A 23438-nucleotide genomic window follows, 5' to 3' on the forward strand; every position below is an offset into this window, starting at 1 on the left:
ATCTTTTTTTCGTGTGTTTATTTATTTATTTTACTTTTAAAGAAAGTATGCCATGAAGGTGTCTTTATTAATTTATTCTTGAAAAAAAGTATCCCTCGCATTAATGTAGGCAAACTTTTAAAATATAGTTTGTTTGGAGAGGTTTTTTGGTCATAGTTCAGCCATCTTCCAAACCAAGGCATGCTTTTTATTTTATTTATTTATTTATTATTATGATTTTGTTTTTTTATCTGAGAACTTCCAAAGCTCAGCAAACTCAGAAAATAAAACGCATCGAGTATCGGAAACATGCATTAAATTTTCATTTTAGAGAAAAAGAGAGGAGAACAGGGACACCGAGTGCTTTTCGATTGGAGATGACTCAAAACAGATCGATGATTTAAACCTCGCGGTATTTTAGCCCCTTTTATGAAACAGCCAACCCACTGATAAACTATTGTGGGGTTTTTTTTAATGATTTGTGCAGCCTTCTTTTTCATGCGTGTTATTACACACGAACAAGCACGATTCATTTCCCCCCTAAAGTTTTGACTGCAAGAGTCAAAGCCACGTCGCAACAACGGCCTGAATTGTAATAAGAACTGAAGATAATATAATCATCCCGAGCCCGCAACGTGACGCACAAACAGAGCATTTCTAAGAGCAGATCTATTTTTTTTAAATATATAAATATGAGTAATTTTCCTGGTGGAAAAAAATATGGCATTGCAGTAAAAGGACCTGTTGCTTGTGTTGATGCTCCACGGCGAGTTTATCGTAGCCTACTGAATATTTTCTCCCCATGGCATCAGAGTCACTTTTTACTCTAATAGCATATTCCTGCGGGGACTTTTTGGATGTAGTTTTACTGCGCTGGATGTATAGTTTCACTCTAAATATTTCTTTAGGATTAATGCAGCTATTTGGATTCTGTTTTGCAACAACCAACCTTTGAAAAGAGGCCAGAGGTCATCCTTCATCCTGAGATTTCTGCGCTTGAAGAGTATGAAGAGTCCTGGAATCCGAGCTGTTGCACAGCGTTTCCCTCCTCCTCTGATCCGAGTCTCAGTCTGGATATGAAAGCTTTCTGCACCGGGCTGGACTGCAGATTGCTGCTCAGGGAGTCTCCCCTGTTTACAGATGCATATTTCGCTCTTCACTTTGTTGACTCTGGCATGAAAGCTCCCACTCGCGCTGAACTGGCAAATCACATGAATGATTTAATGGCTGATATCAGCAATGGGGAAGAAGAGAGACCTCCATGTTTTTATGCATGGAGAGGAGTGAAATAAGGGAGAAGAGTACTCATAAAATATTGTTGACTTATAAAATAATAATAGACACAGCCTTTTTGAAGTTTTTCTTCATTCGACATTTGAGTAAATGTGATAAATCTAAAGTTTAAAATGCCCCGTAACATAGGAGTCAGCTTTTATGTACTCTATTATGTAATATAGGAGTCAGCTTTTATGTAAAGTATTATTACTAACAGAAGCTTGTGGTGTCCTTGGAAATCAAATACTTAAAGAGCTGCTCTAGCTTCGCTTTAGACATCTTAATTCTCCTGCTTTGAACAGTCTTTTCTTTTTTTATGTCTACTGTAAGTTTTACCACAATAAAGTCTCCTTAAAACCACCCTCCATTAAAGCTACAGCAATTAAACCCTACAGAACTTACATTATTGGATACAATCAAATATTTGAAATTATATTTAAGGTGACACACAGGAATGAAAAAAAAAAAGAGTCGGGCACATATATAATTTTGCTGAGAAACCAATAAAGTTCTTTTAAAATCTAGCTAGTAGGTTTATTTTAATTTTCTGCAATTTTAAATAGCTTCTATACATTTCCTCCTGAGAATGAACTTTCCCTAGATTTTCAGTGGTAATTACTATGATTTAAACAAAACATTTTTCTTTTCCTTTTACCTTAAATCTGAAGAGAAACTCAAAAACTGTTCTATACTCGGAGCAACGGCTGGACATAATAACACAAAAAGCAATAAGACTTCAACTATCTTGCCTGATGGTACAAGGCGAGGTTCACCACTCGATCTCTATATGAACACGTGTAAACCACAACAGGCCATCACTTTGAGCTGTGAGGTTTGGTAAAGACATTCAATCTCCACACAGGTTGTGTGCCCCCTCACCCCACCCCAACTGTAGCAGCTGGCTCAATCGCTCTCCTTCAGCCCTCTGATATGAAACTCTGTATCCGGTCAGGCGCTTTACGAGGATGTCGAGCCGTTTCAGGTCTCTCGGCCACGGCTAAATCCTACAGCCCCCTTTTATGGCAGGAGGATGGCAGCGAGAGGAAGGGGGCACTTGTTTCACCGACTGCGGTGATGGAAATGTAACCAAATACCAAAACTAGGGGTAAAAGGCGGAAGGGGAGCACATGCTGACTGACAGGTGCAGAGGTGGTCTGCTAAATGGAGCTCATTGGAGGGATGGCGATTTGTTCTGAAAGTGAGCATACCCACTAAGGCTTTAATTGAAACCTAAATCCATACATCATGCAGGCAGCAACACCTAACGAGGTGTGCTAGCAGTTCGTGTGTGTTCTTTAAATATGTATAGAGAAACCAACTGCATGCACAGTTATTAACACACAGTAAATGATGACACAAAAGACAGAATCACGATCATGGCGTATTTATTGTCAGAGAGCATTTGCCCTTGTTCCTTACAGGGGTGAAAGCCTTCCCTTTGTTTTGGTGCAGGCAAACCATGTGGAATTAAAGCATCGTGTTAACGAATCGAGACCCATCAGTGTAAAAGCAAAACGCAACAAGGCCTATTAACCGTCAAGTATCAGGGATCAAGTGAAAGTCGAGCAAAAATCGACATAACTGCTATGCTGCAGCTGCCGGATAAACTTTGATTCGTCCTGTTTTTATACACACTGACTGAAAATAAAACATTTCGTTTGATGATTTGATTTTTGCATTTGTACAATTTATACTCTACAGTATGTCAACATCAGTCATGTAAAAGAGAGATCAACTAGTGGGCCCCGTTATAAATAAATACAGAATATATATATAAAGTACACACACATTCAAATGATTACAACCTGATGTAATAATTCAGTGTGTTTTCTGTAATTCAGCTACCGCTTCCAGCTCATGTCCTGATATGAAGTCAGCACCGATCACATTCCCATCCAACTGAAGTAAGACACTAAAGGAGTATTGTGGTTAAAATGAGGGTCCCACAGCTGTCTTTGATGTCATGGGTTATCTATGAAATTAGCTGGCTGGAAATGTGAGGGGTAAAAAGGCCCGAGGTAGAGCGGCGCCCTCCTGATTACTGCTATACTTTTTACAAGTGAGTGCCAGCAGCAGCAGCATGGGCAGGTGCCAGAGGCTGCAAAAGAACAGCTTTCGGGCGCTGCTGCGGTCTCCCTTGTGGTAGAACCGGAAGGCCAGGTAGCTGATGTACAGGTTGATGGGTAAGGAGATGACGGGGAAGGTCCAGGTGGTGACATCCAGCACGGGCGCTAAAGTTGACAGACCGATCAGACCGAGGCTGTGCCGTAGGGCCACCCGCTTGCACATGGCAGGGTGGGTGACGGACATCATTCGATAGCCACCACGGGAGTAGTCTTCCCTCAAGTTCCAGCTGAGGGCGTTGAAGTGGGGAAACTGCCAGCTGTACAGGAAACCACCCAGCAACAAAGCACCTAGACGGAGTGATTGGGGGGGGGGGGGGGGGGGGGGGGGGTGAGAGAGACATGAATGTTTAACTGATGCGGTGCTTATTTAATTCACACTCAGATTACTCAATTGTGGTCAAGGTGTAAAATAAAACCACCTATTTTTAATCTTAAAAAAGCAATAAGAGACAGTACTTCCATGCACTTTATTAGGTACACCTAAATGTACTTCCAAAACACCGGGTGCTACTCCTGTCAGCTAAGAACCGGAAACTGAGACTACAGTTCAAACGGGCTCATCAAAACTGGACATCAGAAGACCGGAAAATGTTGCCTGGTCTGATGAGTCCCAATTACTGTTGTGACATTTAGATGATTGGGTCACAATTTGGAATGAAAGCATAAATCCGCCCTTATTTCAGCTAGACTGGTGGTGGTGGTGGTGTCATGGTGTGGGGATATTTGCTTGGCACACTTTGAACCCCTTTACTACTAAGTGAGAATAGTTTAAATGCTATGGCCTACCTTAGTATTATTGCTGAGCATGTCTAAAGGCCTAAAAGCAAAAATGGGTCCAAACCAGTACTGTATTATTTTTTAATGGCTTTTGCTTAAAATATATAAATAAATAAATAAATAAATACAATTCTCATTTACAAGAAAACAAACATTCAGGCCTACGTCTAAAACAGAAACGAAGCTAACGGTTAATAAAAGAGAACAAAAGTGGTTTCTTTTTCTGCTTAGAGGCAGCTTTTCTCATAAGTATTATTCCATTTTGTCATAATTAGTGAGTCAAACCAGAAGAAGAAGTGCACAAACTGACAGGAAGGGAAAATACTTGATCTAATTCCCTCGCCACAAGACTTTGTTTTAGCGGCAGTGGCTTGTATTTTACATCCTGCACAAGTGTTTAAAAAAATAAAAATAAAAACATAAAAAAACAGACCTGTGGGTCTTTGTGCTTTCTCAGCACAAAACACAGTACAATACAAATTCTCTCTATGAGGTTAAGTCCCGTGATAAAAGAGAGCAACACACCTTTGGTATGACTATGAACGGAAATGAGTGCACTTTACTTTGAGAGGTCACGTAACCCCTTAAATAACTCTGGCCTATTTATTACTTCATGATGAATTACTTCAAACTAAAAGTAAAAAGACAGAAAAAACCCCAATAAGTAGAACAAATGTGAAGATGAACATTTCTAAGACAACAGAGCAGCAACATAACACCACATCTCACAAAGATGTCATAACCGAACACTTGATGTGTCACCAAACATGCTGAATAACCTGCTCGGGTTCCATCTTTCCAACATCTTCATTTAATACCGAATTCATTTGACACTTTGCATTTAAACTCCACACGAACAAAAGCACTAATAATGCTACAGGGGCCCTGGGCATTATGTAAATCGAGCTTTATGTGCTTTAAAATCAGGCCCGGTCTCACACTAAAATAAGTTAGCACAAGAGCACAGCCACATGATCAAATTACCTACTGCAACAAATAATTATTTTCATCAAGATTTATGTAGTTCATGTAATGTTATTAGTATTATGAAGGAAAACTAGCAAAAAGCTATATTTCAGAAGCTCAAATCTGTTGTTTTGGGGCATTCTGGTTTAAATGGATGTAAGTGAAGCTATAATTTTGTCACGACTAAAAAACTTAGAAGACGGCAGTCCGGGAAGCCATGTCTGTGTACTGTATATGCAGCCTTTTTTCCTACAGACTGGCTGAAGACACGAAACAGCACGCGCCTTTAGTTTGGAATAACATGCTGGGTTTGTATCGCATCACAGTTTGGCACGAGTGAAAAGTGAACAGTGACGTTATGACAGTAATACTGAGGCGCAGTATGGGTTTCATTGTGCAGTAAGCCTGCAATTAATCTTTTAATAATTCCTCGATTAATTATTTAGTTATATCAAATGTCCCATAATGGGGGGGGGGCATTATACTTGAGATGTTTTCAAATGACTTGTTCCATCCTGTTCAGCTGTCTAAAACCAGAACATATTTGATTTACAATGATATAGAACAGAGATCTGCAGTAAATCGAAATCACATTTGAAGAGCTGTGTGTGCAGCAGATATTTGGCATCTGTGTTTGATAAATCTATTCAAGCTGCAGGTTTTCCTACAACTAACTTTAAAATGTCTACACTAGTATCAAAAATATAGATGCGACCTTTGACCTCGACTAAGTGACGGGATCAGAAGACTCGCTTATGCTGTTAGAGCATGTTGGACGACAAATCAATACGTGATGAAATATCTGCAGAGAGGAGTGGTCTCTACCAGGCTTGCAACGCGTCCCTTCATTCGGGGACATAACAGTGTAATTTTGAATATTACAACTATGTGAATCATATTTTCTGGGCTTCTTCTGGAGTCTCCAGATTTCACCCCAACTGAACACCTATGGGAAAGGTTGTAATAACAGCACCTTAAAAATGATAATATGGGTGTTATTTAAGAAGGGTAAATATGTAAGAAGCTCAGAACAGTACAATGCTACATTCATACCTGGCTCCAGACAACCTGTGGCCGCAGTCCAGCCCATCACAGGAGGTATCGCCCCCACAACGGCACCCACCCACGTGTTGGTGATGCTGAGTCTCTTGAGCGGTGTGTAGCAACAGGTGTAGAGAAAGATGTTGAGGGCGCCCAGGAAGCCTGTCAAGGGGTTTACTGCCAGCGTGAGCAGAGCGACTCCTGGCACTCCACAGGCCAGAGCAAAGGACACTGCGTGGAGGGGGCTGATATAAGGAAGGGAGACAAACAGAGAGGGAGTCAGCTATATCGACTATACAAAGCTCAGGTGAAAGCATGGGAACAGTGTGCTGATAATGTTTCCTAAGTCTTTCTAACAGACACCAGATAAGACAATAATAGCTTCAAATGTTCAGTACAGACACACGCAGACCCGTGGGGGCCAGCAGTCAGCAGCCGAGCATGGCTGAGTCTCAAAACAGGAGGCATGGAGGACACTCATCTGATAAGAGTTTGTCAGGGATAAAAGTAGCGCCGCAAGATGAAGAGCATGTGCACGCACCAGAGATCAAAACTAGCTGAAGGAAACCACTGTGGCTCAGGCTTTTAGCTGGATGAAGGCTTCCTCCTCCTCTTCCTTCACCCCTCATCTTTAACTGAAAGCAGCGATGGCAACGTCTGGTTCAAATTCACCAGTAAATGCTTCATAAATTAAAGAGGGAGGAGATTAAAATCTTGACCAAACGCAGGCCTTTTTCTTCAGAAAGCAAACGGGGCTTTTATTTTGGTGGTGTGGCCATACAGGGGGATTGGAGCATTAATGTGATTAGTGGTGTTATGTCTTTTTTATGTGGGCTGAGATGGGGCCGTGCAGGCTGGCTTTGGGCAGCTGACAGCCTGGCTCTGGGCTGGCTCAGTGGGGGTCAGGGAAGGGAGTGCGTCACATGGCCTGAGGTGGGTTTAGTGTCCTTTGCTTACAGCTCGACACAGCCGCAGTCATAACGTCAGGCTCTTAATGTCAATACAGAAAGCCCAACAGGTTTCCTTTTGGTTAGACCACAATCAAGGTCATGGATCCAAATGTAAAACACCCATAAGGTTGAAGAAACAAGATGAATCTACTTAAAGCCCTGTAATCTGTGAAGCACTCAAACGGTCAGAGAGCGCAAAGTAAACTGTGGAAAGCAAACCTTCTCTATTCAAGCCTGACCAGAAATAAAGCGGCTTGAGGGACTGGTGTAAAACTGGAAACTGAATACAGATTTATGGAACCTTCTAAGACTCAACACCACTCACATATTACTAAAAACAGCCTACTGATCCACTGACATGAAATCTGCCACAAAAATCTCAAGAAAACATTCAAAACCTGTTTTTCTTACTCGTTTTGTTGAAATTTACACACAAAAACTGAATATTTAGTTGAAAAAGCACTGAGGGTGACTACGCTTCAGTTACCTTGCATTTTACTAGCATTTAAATAAATGTAATACTGTATACTGTTCTGTAAATATGATTAAATTACTCAAAGTTTAGTTCACGTTACTGAAATAGTTGTTTGATAAAATCTGTTGGTAAAACTGAGATGCATTGATGGCTTTATAAAAGCTAGTAAGTATTGTTTGACGTCCTGGTCACTTGCTTGTCCAACAACACTTAAAACTATTGAAAACATTTATAAAAGAAGTTTAAAAATACTTGACAAAAAACAGACTTCCCACCACCACTGTCATGTGTTAAAAAAACATAAATTACTGAACTTCAATAACTTAGTGAAACTTAAAAGAGTGTGTTTAATATATAAAGTTTTACACTCCCTTGCTCCACCACCACTAAAGCAGTTCATTAGGCATAAAGAAAGCTCAGACAGGACCACTCGAGCTTCAATCCGAGGAGACTTGTTTATACCCCACAGACGGACAGCATTTGGGCAGAACGTCCTCTCTGTTAAGGGAGGCCATCTGTGGAACAGTCTTCCTCAACCCATTAGAGAATGCTCTACACTCAATTTGTTTAAGGCAAAGGTTAAAAACTGGTTATGGACAAATCAAGTGTGTGATCATGTAGGAGTTGTATAGTTTTAATGTTTTATTTGGGAACAGAATGGTGTGTATGTGTAAGTTTGGTGATGGAGTTTTTATTATGAATGAATGATGAATTTTTATGAATTATTATGTCTATTTTTTATGCTTAAGGACAACAGATGGAAATTAGCCCTTGGCTATAATCTGGTATCTTTGCATTCATGTAATTTTTTTTTACATTTATGTTCATTAACATGCACTGTCCTAAATAAATAAATAAATAAATAAATAAATAAGTAGTCTCAGATCCATTAAAACTTTGAACTTTGAAACTCTGAAATCCCACTCTGACTTAAGTATGTGCTGATTTCCACACTGTAACCAACTCTGGTTGTAACAGTTGCAATCTGAATTGCTCTCCTTAGAGATACTCAAAATGATCTACTGCCTCACCACATCTGGAAGCCTCAAATTTGACAAGACCACAACTAAGAGAGGGTGACTGTCATTCACATTTCCAAAAAGAAAAAAAAAAGGTGGGAAAGATGATATACTAGTATTGTCCTGATGTAACACAACAAACTACATCCAACACTGACATCACACTAGGCGGAGCAGGTTTTGCAGCAAGGACAAACAAAGCTGGGTAACACAATTTAACTCATACAAAGCGCTTTCCTAAAGGCAACACAGAGATGTGTAAAATGTGGCTTCCTGATGGCTTGTTTGACAGGACAGTCCGGCCTGCAATCTGCTCTCTGTCTCCACACGAGATTGTATGTGTGAATGAGGAGAAGGGAGACGTGCTAGAAACAATGAGCAAGAGATGCAGCTATTTTGTGAATCTCAGAGACAGACGTACACCTCCTCTTGTCAAACGAAGGCTAAAAGCCAGAGAAGAGAGGCTGTGTTTAGACAGAGGGAGAGCACTTCCAATAACCACCTCAGCAGCACCAGTACACTTTTAAACAGCATGTCAATGGAGAATTCCTTAAACTGGGATGAGATAGCTGTGGTGTGGGTGAAGAACCAGTCATGGTACTAACAGAATCTTTAGTTAAACAAAAAAAAAAGATTGTGTGGACATTCAGTCTATATTTAGAGAGCTGCACATCAACAGGTTGCTTTATTTCTTGGGGAGCTGTTCATCCTGTAAGAATGAACGGCAAATGAGGCAATTTCCTGGCAATGATAATGGTTGAAGAAGACCTGTAGTCTGTTTGGGTTTATGCATCAGTGAAAATCCATGTGTTTGCCTGCTGCTTAAAGGTGCTAGTCTTTCAAAAGGGGCAAGCAGAGACCAGCATATCCAGTCACTGAGTAAGATTTGTAGGAGCGTGGCAATCCACATAGTTCACTGAGCACCAAAACAGAGGTTATCTGATATCTAAAGAGCAGAGGTAGCACAGTGAGGGTGGTTAGGTAACCTACACCTCATCTCAACCTCATCACCCTCCTTTCCAACCTGCTGACAAGTTCAAATTACACCTGACAGGTGGAGAGCAGAGGCTCATCAGTGCTGGCATGCATTTCTCTTCCTGGCAGCTAAGGTCTCTCTACATAACAGCTATTGCTCTGGTTCAACACCACAATAACTCAAAAAGGAAAGCTGGAACTGAAAGGTGTAAATTAATATGTGCTACTGTTTTATTTAAGCAGTAATCATCATATCGCCTGCAAGTGCGCAGAGGCTCTGACATCACAAGCTGCTAGATCACGTTTCACCCCAGGAAAAGTATCCAGCTAAGGCACAAGGTAAGGATCAGGTCAGTGAGCAAGAAAACAGTAACACACTTTGTCTTTCACCCAGTGAGATGTACAAGAGTTAGTCAGGGTGGCTGAGCAGCTGTCACACAGTGTCGCTGCACTAAACTCAACCCAAACTCGTGGTGAAGCTGGTGCACTTCACTCCTCATGTGCATTCTCTGGCAATTTGTTTTACAGTCTTTCTAAAAGGATAAAACGTACCGATGGTAGTTCTATACCAAATCAATCATACAGTGTTTAATATGCAGGAAGGAAAATATTACCTGATCTGTCCTCTGACGAGCGGACGGTTCTTTGTTCTGTTCATGTTGGAGTCAAAGGGCACCTCGAAGTACTGTGGAGACAGAAGAACAAGTGGGTTAGTGCAGGAAAGTGACAGTCAAGTTCCAGATACAAGACACCAGACAAGAAGAAACAAGGAGGAGCTGTCCTGTGAGACATTATCTTCTGTACGGCATGCAGCGGAGAATATTTATCAGTCTATGAAATGAGAACTTTTGCAAAATGTTTAAGGTAAATTCTTGCACACTTTCTACACTGCAATTCAAAAGATGCAGTTTGTCAAATTAAAATGAGTTTTCAATATATTGTTGAGATGCAAAGGTTGGGCTGAGACCCAGACAAACATGTTTTTATTTGTTTTTTAATTCAAACATTATGCAGATGCAAAAAGGAGGAAAAAAAAAAGCCTAAACCCCATACTGGTTAAGCTTTCACAGAAATGTACATAATATAGTGTGCCTCATAGAGCAAACATGGGAGACTTTCACTGTTACTGCCAATGTCAGCCTTTCTACTGCAGCATAGGAACAGAACCGATATGATGGGACCCGCTTTATGTACGGTCATAGCAACTCTCTGAATCGAAAGCTCACACTGCATTTTAAGAGTAAATGGACTGGAGGTGGAAGGTGGAGGCAGTGAGCTAGCTGTTGGGTGGGAGGTGGTAGTGGTGGGAGTGTTCTGGGATACAACTATGTGAAAAACTACTTATACTCCCGTTTTATGATCTGCTCTGGAGGAGTAAGCTTCAAAGTGCTCCCATGAGATTGGCAATGTGTGACTAAAACGCAAACATATGGGGTGCTTAAATGCAGGAACTGGCTAATCTGTGTGTGCGCGTATCTGTGTGCAAGTGAGAAAATGAACATACGTGTGTGTTTCTTGTCTGATAAAGCATCTGACTAACGAAAAAAGCAGATAAAGCATGTGAACTATGGAATATCGACGTCCATCTCTCCTGATATATGTTTCACATAAAATATCTAATAAACAGATAATCCACTTTTCTCATCTTAAACCCCAGTTACCAAATTTACTGCAGTCATTAAAATCATATCATAAAAAACATTGGAGGAATGTGCCACCCTTGGTATCATATAGATTTTCTTTTCTAATATCATTAGTGAGTGGGCCACACCATCAATCTCTGATACAGAAGATCTCTCATAATAGACGACTGTAATTTGGAGTAAAAAACACTGATGGAAAGATCAAACATCTTTGTGGTCCCCTTACATCAGTTTGCACTATGTTTGGTGTTGGGAGGCACACTAAGCCATTCAGATGAGGGCTGCGAAATGCTACACACATGTCAAATAGTACAATATAATACAAGTACTTAATTTCGCCTGTTTGCACATGATACAGCTATTCTTTAGTCACAATTTTACATCCCATCTCAAGATAAAAGAACAAAACTGGAACTGAGGGTAAAGTTTAGCTCCTTATTTGGATGCAGTTACTGCTAAAATTGCAATGCAATAAAACTGTCCAATAAAAACGTTTAACAGTCAAGAACAAGTTTCTTACACTTGGATTAGGCCTAGTCTGAAACTCAAAAAAAAGGGACTTGGACTATGCTTAATCCATGTCTGGGAAACTGAGCCTATAATTAATAATAATCCATCTTCATGCACTCAAAAGAAAACTTCTGTCTTCTGTTTTCCATCTTTGTTTCAGCTTTACTGGTCTGCTTGGTTTTGGACTGTACTAGGCTATGGCACAGCTGCGTATGCTGCTGTAGGACCCGAAGGCCCAGGCCAAGGTGTTAATTCTATTTCCTGGGTCAGGAAATGCGTCAGGTCAGGGGCCGCATGAGAGAGAAATGCACTTTGCGGCCAGGCTAGAACATAACAGGACTGAAGCTGGCCTCAGGCAGGCCCAGGGCCAAGCTCACTGCAACACTGCTCACATAAAAAGGACCCACTTAGTTTCCAATAACATCATCCCACTTGGTTTAAGAAAAAGAAAAAATAGCACAAATTCTGTGCACAACAGGACTGTCTTTTGTTCAGCCACAGGCGTAACAACACACCTGTACTGTACATATGAAGTGAAGTAAATTATCTCTCTCCCGTTGCTTGGATCATGCTGTCGTGCGCATTTGCAGAGACTGATACGTAAATGTCACGCGGCCGATCCTGTTCCGTGAGCCGTGTTGTCATTTCACAGTTTGTCCAGTCCTGCTCGTGTTCCTCCCTCTCTGCCTTTTAAGTCGAATTGCCTCATCTGGTTCGCATTAGCGGCCTTCACAACCCATGTCATTATTTCCGCCCAACATCGCCATGTGTTACAGTGGTGGCATTAAAATAACTGGGCCAGTTGTGTTTTGTGTGTGTGCGCGTGTGCTGCTACAGGTAGGTCCCGAGTTTGTAATGATTTGTAATTGTTGACAGGTCTTCAACTACACCGAGACCTTGATTGTGTAATTAACTGACTGTGGATGACGGTTATAGCATTTAGAAACTGTTTCAAACTCCACTTTAAGACCAGAGTAGGGTTTATATTTAAAAATAAAAATGTGTTTAGTGGCGAGATATATAAAAATACCCTGCTTTGAATAAAAATGTATGCCCCCCAGATTAAAAAAAAAAAAAAAAAAGTGAAAAGAAGAGTGTTGATTGTTGTGACAAGGTTTGGAAAGGACTTTGACAGCCTCTTTTTATTTTTGGTATGAGCAATATGCTAATGCATAAAGTACATTTTGAGCTGTGATGCATGTGGACAAAGCCTCAGAAGAAGATATAAACAGATCTTTGAGTTTTTGGGGGATTTTTTTGTTTGTTTTTAACCTCATGCAGCTCTGCTCACATCACTCACTGATACACTATGACGTCTAATTGAAACGGATGGTTTCTGTTTATTTTAAGAGCGCCACTGTTCACTCATCATTCATTTCCTGACAATGCTGAACAGTGTAGGAAAATAGGCCATTTATAATAATCTGCGTAGCTGCAACAAACAAACTGCATCTTTAGCTCCAGCTAAAGAAATGACTAAACTGACAACATTTCCAACCCTATGGATCAGCTTAGGGATATACAATAAAAGACTGGTGTAGGACCGGAAGCTATGGACATGAGTGCTGCTTTCAATTATGAACGCACACGCACACACAAAACCCCTAACTGTAGGGACAATTATCTGCCAGACGATGAGGATGGAGAGCAGGAGAGACCAAAGAGAAAAAAGGCAAAGGAGAGGGGGTGTTCAGCTGCCAGATCCTTTGAGCTATCAAAGACAGAACGTGATCCACCGCCAACCACCAGGGCTCAATTGATAACAGGCTTGGGGGAGGCATTTCCTATTCTTGTGCAGAAGTGTATCTGTTTGATGACTGTAATTTAAACACTCAGGCAGCATAATTTAAGGCCATATTTTAACAAAATGTGCAAAAAAAAATCCTTTCATGAAGTTGGCCTGTAAAACAATTAAGAAGAATGAACAACAGAAGACAAATTTAGATGTTAACTGACCGCTTACACATCTCTGATCTGAAAGCAAAAACAACAATAGGAAGTGCAGCGATGGTTAAGAGAGGAGTGCTACAGTAAGTACACTCTGTTTACTCAGGAGGCAAAAGTGTGCCTAAACACAGACACAGGGCGAAAAGACACAACTAAGCAGCTGTATGGCTTTGGCTCACAGAAACATCAGCTGGCCATCAACAGCGTCTCCCTCTCTTGTTCTGGCGAAAAAAACCCAGGTGCACGGGTAAGCCCAACAATCGCAAGTCATCACTTATCAAGACTGTCACCTGTTTGCGCACTGCAGTTGAATAGCAGAGTCAAACATCCACAGGGGTGGGTGGTGCTCCGCTGCATGCGAGCCAAGTCTACTTTTAAAAAAAAAGAAGAGAAAAGCATCAGAGCTTTTAAAAGCCCTTTCAGCACCAACTGTGAACTGTCTCTGATCAGCCACTTGACAAACAAGCAGCCAAAGATTTACATAGATTAAGCTTTCCTCAGAAGTCAATTCAATGTTTCTGGCAGACGTTCGTGATGTTTGGAAGTCAAATGAAAGAAAAGAAAAAAAGCAGACAGGGCATGCGACCTGACTAGTCACAACACTAAACAATGGTATGGAAGATCAAGGTTATTTCAAGGGGTTTCCACTTCTAGCGAATGAGCTGTGCTGTCACAAAAAATGCAACTGAGAGGCAAATAAAGTGGCTTGGAACTATTTGAGTAATGCTCTAATTTTACACTGCTTCCCTGAAAAACCTGTTATACACTGCCAAAGTACTTATTAGTACTGCAAAGATGAGCCTTTTGTGAATGTCTGTGAGGACAGCAAAGCCTCGATACAGATGGGTTGTTGGTGGTTTATAAGTGGTTGGAAAAAAAAGGTAAATGAAATGATTCCTCTATATAGCACTTTTCTACTCTACTTGAGCACTCCAAGTGCTTTATACAACATGCCATTCACCATTCACACAAGCACTTCTATCTAAGCGCTTTCTTTCCAACATTCACACACATTCATACTTGGAGTTCAGTGTCTTGCCCAAGGATACTTTATGCATGCAGACTGCATCAGCCAAAGATCAAACCACCAACCTTCCGATTAGTAGATAACCTGCTCTACTTCCTGAGCCACAGCCCGAGGTGGCAAAGGAGACACACCACAAGAGACAACTGTCCTAATATGAATTCAGCTACACATGTTCAGCTAGAGAAAAGATTTGTTTCCAGAAAATGTAGATGCAGGATTTTCTTTAATGCTAAAAAAACCCCCAAAAAACCCAAAAAAAACTGCTTGAGAAGCGCAGCACTTTTAATATTTGCGTCACCTTAGGGCATCTCCCTTACTCCATTTCTGTATATAGCAGTATTTAGATCACACTATCTGCAGTGAAAGGGAAAGATAAAAATGTCTTCCGGAGTCTGGAATGCTACATATGAACAGCTGACAGATGTGTCTGAGGCTCTTCATGTGATCAATGGCGCTAGACGAGCTTGTCTGATTAAAAACAAAAAGCTCTGATTGCTTTCCCTCGTTACACGTATGTGTTCAGAATTAGACTATTAGCTTTAGCCTTCTAACAGCATGCAACTACCTGAAATGAAACATCCCATAATTCTTAGCTTTCTGAAATCCAGCCGCACTCAGTGCTGCTGTATAGCGTAGTCTCTTCCCACGCACCACTTTAAAGACTGCAGTACTCTGTCTGGCCAAAGCGTGGATCACGTCTCCCTTTCAGCTGTGTGCTGAACCCACACCTCTTCCAGCTCTCTTTATAGTGGTCTGTGTGGAGCTGTTGGCAGCGGTTCAGCTGGCACAGCATCCCTCTTGATTAATGGGCCGAGTGTGGGACAGTGAAGCGCTAAACTGTCCCCATGTTAATCAGCCAATTAATGCCGGGCAGAGCTGCATTACCTCTGCCCTGCCGATAATCAGTCCCGTTGCCTGTGAAGATATGGGCAGGATCTGGGAAATCTTACTGCAGGGCAGAGGCATGCTGTACTCAGTGCCTGGAGCATGAAGAAGGATGGAGTGCTGCAACTTTAACAAAAAGAAAGAAAGAAAGGAAATGCAGGGGATTTTTCATACATGTTTTTCTTCTAATTCATTTGATCAAAGGAGGGTTTGACAGCTGCTGCTTTGCCTCCAGAAGGAAAGTTTTTGTTGCACAACTAAAGATGAATGAGTTATCCATTTCTGTTGTGCGCAGGAGACCGGTTTAAGCTGCTAGGACCCAGCATTGTGGGAATATGGGTTTAGAAGTGATGCCATAGTTCATCTTACTTTCCCTGCGTGTCATAAACTATCAATATTTTCATCTTTTACACTGTATTATGACTAGGCCACAGTGCCTCCTAGTGTGAAGGAGGGCTCAGATTACAAGACTGACTCTTGCGGGGAGACGTTGAAGAGGAGAAAACCTTTGGGATTAAAGCATCCACTCTCACAAACAGATTTCAGAAAGAGTGCATAGCACCCAAGATCAGTAAACTTGCGATTTTAGTGATACGTTCAGATCATTAAAATATTATACAATGTAAAATCCTTAAACTTGGACTTACGGCTCTATCCTTTGATGAATTTCCCAGTAGTTTTCCAAGTAGAAAAGTAGGAAGGGGTCGGTATAATTTCTCACAGAACTAGATATTGACCACACTGGGTGAGATCCTTACTTTCACTCTACAGTACACACACCTATGCAAACAAGGGGAATGCCTTTGGAAAGCTGGCCAGCCATATCGCTAGTCTCAGCTTGATAAGTTAACATTCTTACTAATGAGGGTATTTCAGTCCAGTTTCTGATTACCATTAACTTTGGGCACACTTGACTGCTTTCTATTCAGTCTCACAAAGTGTGGGAAAATAAAATAGTGAAAGCTGAATTCATAGAACTGGGCTGTGTGTGTGTGTGTGTGTGTGTGTGTGTGTGTGTGTGTGTGTGTGTGTGTGTGTGGGGGGGGGGGGGGGGGGGGGGGGTCTTGTTTAAAAAGAAATAAACAGTCCTTTCCGCCATCAGTGTGCATTTGGAAGTAACTGTGAGGGTGTGACTGACATGACATGCAGTTTGAAAGCCTCTCAACAGTTTGGGTGCAGTTGAAAAAGAGACATGTGCATGACCATGTGTATGTTTGAGAGAATGTGAGTGTTTAGATTTTTCGTCCGCAGCTGTGTCTGACCACAGGAAGACTGGAATGAGTGTGAATGGGTGTTCGTGTGTGTGTGTGTGCGTGCCTGCTTCAATATGGCTCAGATACGGCTCGATCTGGAAGAAATACATGCTAGGAAAATAGAATAGGGAACGGACACATATGAAAGCCCTCGCTCTTCTCTAAAACATGACAGAAGCCATCACCGCCTCTGATAGATTTGTATTTGTGGCAGTGACCTGTGGTAAAATCCATTCTTCATCTCTAGACAGGCTCATTCAACAAGCCTTTCAAATCAAAATGAGGACGAGAAGAAGACAAGGCTGGGTATAGACCTTTATTTACAGCCGTACTTCCCTATTTACCCATAGCACTGTGGGTGGAAGATGATAAGGGTTTTAAAGAAAAACTTAAAACTGGTCACATTTGTGAAGAAAAGGCAGGATGTATATATATATTTTTAGTCTTTTATTCATTTCTTTTTATCTTTGTTGGAATAGAACTTTGGAAAGAGGACAAGAAAGGTGAGAGGAAGAGCAGGGGAAAGACAGGGCCGGGCTGGAACCCAGGCCTCTACATTCACCTTACAGCGTATAGGTTGACAGCTATACCTAGTTAGCCATACCAGCGTCAATATGTTTAGCATAACTCAACTGCTACATACGTGCTTATAAACCACAAAAAGTTGTGGTTGTCAGTCTTAGATAACATCTGGCAGCCCCCCCTTTTCAGTTTGACATTTCTAAAGCGACAGGAAACACAATAGGAAAAAGCTGAACTATGTGTATTTGGAGGCAGAACATATGCAGATACACGCAATGCAAGGGATCTGACAGTAAACAGTGGCAAGAAGCAGCGGGACTAAATTATTTATCCGTGAGTGACAATCTTGTTTGCTGGAGCAAATAGGAGGAGAGCGTGTAAACAGGGTAACAAAGTTCCTGTCAGAGTCTGTCCTCCTCCACTGCCAGAGCTTTACCCCCGAGACCCATCCCTTCTCACTGTGTCTCTCTATCTGTGCCTCCTCATCTCCCTCACTATCCTCTCAAGTGGAAAAGCAACCAGTTAGCATCTTGATGGGTTAGAAGTGAGCTGTCAACTATCTGTCCTGTGAAAGCAACAAATATTCTTCCTGTCAGGATGTGGCACAACACAACTTGTAGAGTCTATGAGCCCTAGCACAGGTTCTCAAGGAGAAGTTAAAATCATGACTGCAAAAATGTGTCTAATTGTCTAACTGTCATCGAATTATCAGCAAATGTCAATTTACAGGCTTTAATTTTTTACTAGGAAAGGGGGTTTAACATGTCAACTGGTACACAATATAAAGAAACCCTAGAATGAATGCTGCATAAACACTTGGCTGCAACAACTACAAAGCTGGTTAACCAAACAGACAGTATATCTGCTCATCAGCATTCAATTTTAGTCTTTTAAACTAATTTAAATGCTGTTTTTTTCCCAAAAAATCTGTCAGTATGTCCACGTGAGACAACCAGTCACTAATTAGGTGTCATACAGTAAAAGGCCAGATATGAAACTACTGTGCCTGACTCAACAATTGATTTGAATTTGAAAAAAAAAACCACAATAGCATTAAAGAGCACAGAGTATGGATAATAAATTAAGCTGTGTTCAACATAAACACCTTTTTTTCCAACTCTGCTCCAAGCTATCTCAATGACCATATAGTTCATCTACAGACTAACTTAGTTAAGCTACTTGTTAAATTAGTTCTGCGATCATTGTGTGAAACAACTGAGGCATGAATGGGATCAGCTAAAACACTTGCTAATCTTCTCATTTAAACCATGGGTGGTATATTGAAGTATTTTAGTGATACTTTAATGTAAAAACACTGTCTCTCAAAATTACTTGCTATTCAAGGTTAACTTACTTCAAAGGTGAACTGATAAATGGAAACTCCATCACTATCTGAGGGCCAGCAGATGGCCAATCAATTTGCCAAGTATTCCTTTTTTACTAGCCCTGGGCCACTAAACCAATGGTTAAGTTAAAAACTGTAAGTCAATACCTATCATTAAAACCATAATGTTGAATAATAGTATTAATAAAATCCCAATGACACATTTAAAAAAGTGCCATTATGATTGTATGCTGGTGAAAATCAGACCCATATTTCCCCTACTCACCCTGTCTCATGGTAAGCAATTATTACCCATATTACCGGGTATCATTAGTACCAATTCCAGCCTATAGATGTTAAATGTTTAATTCACTGGATCTGATACATTTTGCATGTAATGCACACACACATATAGGGTATAACCACCTAAGGGTACTTTTTTAGATGTCTATCATTCTGAAACTCATTACAGTTGAGTGGGTGTAAAATGAATGGGAACACAGCAGCTGCTACGTCCTTCTGCTTGAATGAGTCGCTACAAGGTTATATTAATGGTGCAGCCTTTACAGTTAAAAGCCCTTTTTTATGCATTCACATCTTTTGCTTTGGAAGCATGTAGGCACGCATAATCAGACACAGATAGACTCTTTGCTGAATTAAATCTGAACAATCAAGTGAGCTCTCTTATAACACAAACCGCCATGAGCATTAATTTAGGGGAACGTCTATGACAACAAAGCCTTAATTACAGAAGCCCCTTCAAAGCAGAGTTATGTTATGGGGGCTACATTGAGCGATTACACCAGTTTTGTTTGTGGGATGAAAAAGTGATGCTTACGGGCGAGACTAGAAAGAGAGAAAATGGTTATTGCGATGTACAGCAACACGCAATCAAGTGATATTATAGTGTAGAGATGATAAAAAAGCAAGTTTGATTTCACCATCCCTTTGTGATTCCCAGGTGAGGGGAAAACAAAAAGTGTTACCTCATATAAGGTGTTGAAAGAAATGAATGGAGACGTCAAAGCCTGAGCAAATATGTACGTATACACCCAGGGACGCACACTTTGAACTGTATTGTAAGCAGTAATCAGCAGTTACTACATGACAGAGTCTGCTAGGCTGCCGTGTCATCAAATGCCCAAAGATCCTTTTAACTATCACACACCCAACACAGAATAATAGCTTCCTCGGGTGAGAGGAATGACGGGTGGAGGATAAAGAGGTGAACTGACGCGTCTCTAAAATGTCATATCCGAGCACAAGCATGACAGACTTACTAAGTCTTGTGTCTGCCCTTGCAGTGCTACCACCCACATAAATCGTAGCATTTGCTGCGTGGCACTAGATACATGCCCAAAAAAAGCCACTTCAACTGCTTGTTAATGCAAACATCTAACCAACTTAATGTATTTAGTCATGTAGACATAGTTTAGACAACCGTATGAAGGTCAAATGGAGCATTTTGTCCCTCGCAAACACGGTCAAGGTGTGCAGACCATTGTCAGTAAAAACGTGAAAATGCATTGTGGATGCCAGAGCTCAGAGGAGATTGGCCAAACTGTTTCAAGCTGATAGGAAGGCAACAGACACTCAAACAACCACTTGTTTCCTTGGAGCAGATCGGCTACAGCAGCAGAAGACCACAGCAGGCACCACCCCTGCCAGCGAAGAACAGGAAATTGAGGCCACGATTTGCACGGCTTACCAGAACTGAAAAATAGGAAAGCACTGCCTGGTCTGATGACTTCTGCGGTGACATTCAGACGTCAGGGTGAGAATTTGATGTAAACAACATGAAAGCATGGACCCAACTAGCTTTTATCAATGGTTCAGGCTGGTGTTGGAGGTTTAATGGCATGTGGGATATTTTCCTTAAACGCTTTAAGCTCCTTAGTACCAGCTGAGTAGCATTTAAACACCATAGTATTGTTACTGATCGCGTCCATCCCTTTACGATCACAGCATACGTACTGGAATAACAGTCTCCAGCAGGATAATGCACCAAGCTCAAATCATGTCAAACTGGTTTCTTGAACATGACGAGTTCACTGTACTCAAATGACCCCCAGAGCCACCAGATCTCAATCGAACTTTGGGATGCAGTGGAACAGGAGATCTGTGCATCCAAAACATCTGTAGCAACTGCGGGATGCCATCATATCAATAGGAACACAATTCTCTGGAGAAAGTTTGCTGCACCTTGTTGGGTCTGTGCTAAAATTAAGACAGTTTCAAGGCAAAAGTAGCTCCATCCCAGCAGTAAGTAAGCAAGAAGTGGTAAGTGATTGTATAACATTGTCAATATCCATGGATTTAAAAGTATACACAAGCGCTAATGAAGTTTATGTACTCAAAGGCTTTCCTAATTATCAGATCTTTTTCTCTTTTGTTTCTTGCCCCATATTTTGTTAAGTTTTAGCATGGTAATAACTGTAATGACAAAGTAGACCTGGAGGATATTTCTGCTTTTAAATGAGACCATTATGAGCAAAACTAAAAGGGCAACCACGATCACATAAAACAACCTTTTTATATGCAAAATATCAGCTGTGGCATTTTTCAGCTGTTCAGTTTATCCTTTGTGATTACATAATGAAGTACTGAAGACTTTGGGTGAATATGGCCAGAATAACAGTCATTGTAGACCGGGCATGAGACCTTTTTAAATTTCAAATATGTGCAGGAGCTGAAAGCACACAAAACAATTATTCAAACTACAGAATAGTAATAAAAGACAGCTAGTCTATATCTGGGGTTCCTGATAATAATGCGACGTCTTCATAATGCTTAGCAGACAGAGTGCACTATGCAACAGCAAAGCAAAACGATCTCTGAGGACTTTTCTCCAATAGATGCAATAGTTTCTTTGCCGACAGTGAGAAGCAGAGCAACAGCTGTATAGGAAACGGTCCAACGTGGCTCAACTCAGGGTTTTGTAGACCCTGTCTGAGATGACTTGGCTATCTTTCGGTGTCAATCTGCATGGCACAGCTTCGTTTATCTTAAGATTAAATATAATAAATGTCTCTTTGTGAAAATGGCTGGAAATTGAACCCTCCTTGTGGCATTTAAAAAGGAAAAAAATTGCACTCTTCATCGCATTTAGAGAAAAATGCAAAAAAGCTGGAGAATGTAAGACAACACCATAAGCATAGGGGAAAATCTTGGTGCATGTTGGGAACCATTTTGTTTTCCAGCAACGATGCCCTTGCCCCAAAAGCTTCTCGGTTTGAATCAAATTAGCATGCAGTGTTGGCTCACGGGCACGCCATAAACAGGGCTGCTTTTGTTAATTATCCATGGATCTCAGCATTACAAAGAGTGTTCCTACTTGCCTTTGGCTAAGTTACGTTCAAATAGAGAGGGAAAACTTGCATTTAAAGGTGAAAAAATAGAACACACAAATACATAAATGTGATGTATTAAGAAAACAGATACTCTAAATATGCATTTCCCAGACTCCTTACTTTAATTAGCCTTCCAAAACAACAATTCTTTTTTTCTTAGCTGTAAAACCAGAAACAATCATGCACAAAGCAGTTTTTTAAAGAATTATTTCTCTGCCTTATGTCTAAATAAGACCAAAATCCTGTAACATATTAATATAAAGAGCATAAATATCAGTGAGCTTTGGAGTTGTCTTTATATCCACATGTTCAATTATCCCTCCAGCAACTAAACACAGTAAGGAAAAGAAAGAAGAACAAAAACCCAACTGAAAACAGCAGGTCATTCCATCAAATTTATTATTCACTTCTCTGTCACAGTTTTGAAAGTGCTGCAGTACATATCACCACACAGTATGTTCTCATCTGACTAACATTAGCCTCACAAAAGACGTTCCACATCATTGCAAAGCCATTGCTTTTTCTGTCATGATACTTTCACTTGGTTCATGCCAGAATGGGTAATTTTGAGCTCAGCTTAACAAAAAACACTTGGGCTGGGGATAGTTGTCTCCGAGTGACATTACATTCAATAAATAGGCATGCAACTCTCTGGCCTCCAACTTGCAAATGTTCAGCAATGCAGAGAGGGTCATTTCTAAAAATGAGGAGCCCGCCAGGACTGTCTTCAATCTATTTCAGTGTGGTGAAACAGAGGAATGGTCTCGTATAGCAGACATATGAGACCTCTACAAATCAGGTGTGGTTTTTGATTTTTATGAATGCACATGACACTATCTGTAGTAGCACCGACACAATAAACAGATCTCAAGGGCTTCTTTTAGTTTCTTCTTTTCAGATACCACAGATACTACGATCTGCAAAAAAAAAAAAAAAACCCTCTCTCAACTGCAAGCATTAATAGCAACTGAGAAATTAAACACAACAGATGGAGTGTTACAGTTGGTGTTAAAAATATTTACTCTCGTGTTAGGTCTGTCACTGCTAAATGAATCCAATGTATGTGTGTGTGCGTGAGGAGTGGAAAAAGGCTCATTGGTGCCAGACGGTGTTGAGGTGTGTGTTTGCGTGTGGGTCTGTCTGTGTCGGCATCTTGCCATGTTGGTCATTGAAGCCCATAATCACAGTGTTTTGTTCAAAACTAAAGGATAATCAGGAAGGTGGAGAGGAGGTGCTCCACCTGCCCATCAGTTATCCCGTGGAGTGAAGTCAACTATTGTGGAGACGTGTGTTTAAACTAACAGGCTGTGGCACTGAAAGCTCTTCAGACGTGAGTGTTTGTGCATCACCCAAGTGTGATCTGGACAAAAGGCCAGATCACACTTGTTGTCGCG

General features: G+C 40.9%; 1 protein-coding gene across 1 annotated transcript in view; it reads right to left on the reverse strand.

Annotated features, from left to right (window-relative positions):
- Positions 1 to 2622: 2622 nt before the first annotated feature.
- cox10 (cytochrome c oxidase assembly factor heme A:farnesyltransferase COX10) overlaps positions 2623 to 23438 on the reverse strand; it is a 33780-nt gene continuing 12964 nt past the window's right edge. Inside the window, exons 5-7 of the mRNA XM_085466744.1 lie at positions 10198 to 10268; positions 6177 to 6409; positions 2623 to 3668 (exon numbers count right to left, since the gene is read on the reverse strand). Coding sequence (XP_085322870.1) covers positions 3235 to 3668; positions 6177 to 6409; positions 10198 to 10268 — 738 coding nt within the window. The 3' untranslated portion in view covers positions 2623 to 3234. The remainder of the gene's footprint in view (positions 3669 to 6176; positions 6410 to 10197; positions 10269 to 23438) is intronic.

Source organism: Copadichromis virginalis, linkage group LG8 (assembly GCF_057382275.1).
Source record: "Copadichromis virginalis isolate Kocher_CV1m ecotype Utaka linkage group LG8, C_Virginalis_male_GT1.1, whole genome shotgun sequence".
In the NCBI taxonomy this organism is placed as follows: domain Eukaryota; kingdom Metazoa; phylum Chordata; class Actinopteri; order Cichliformes; family Cichlidae; genus Copadichromis; species Copadichromis virginalis.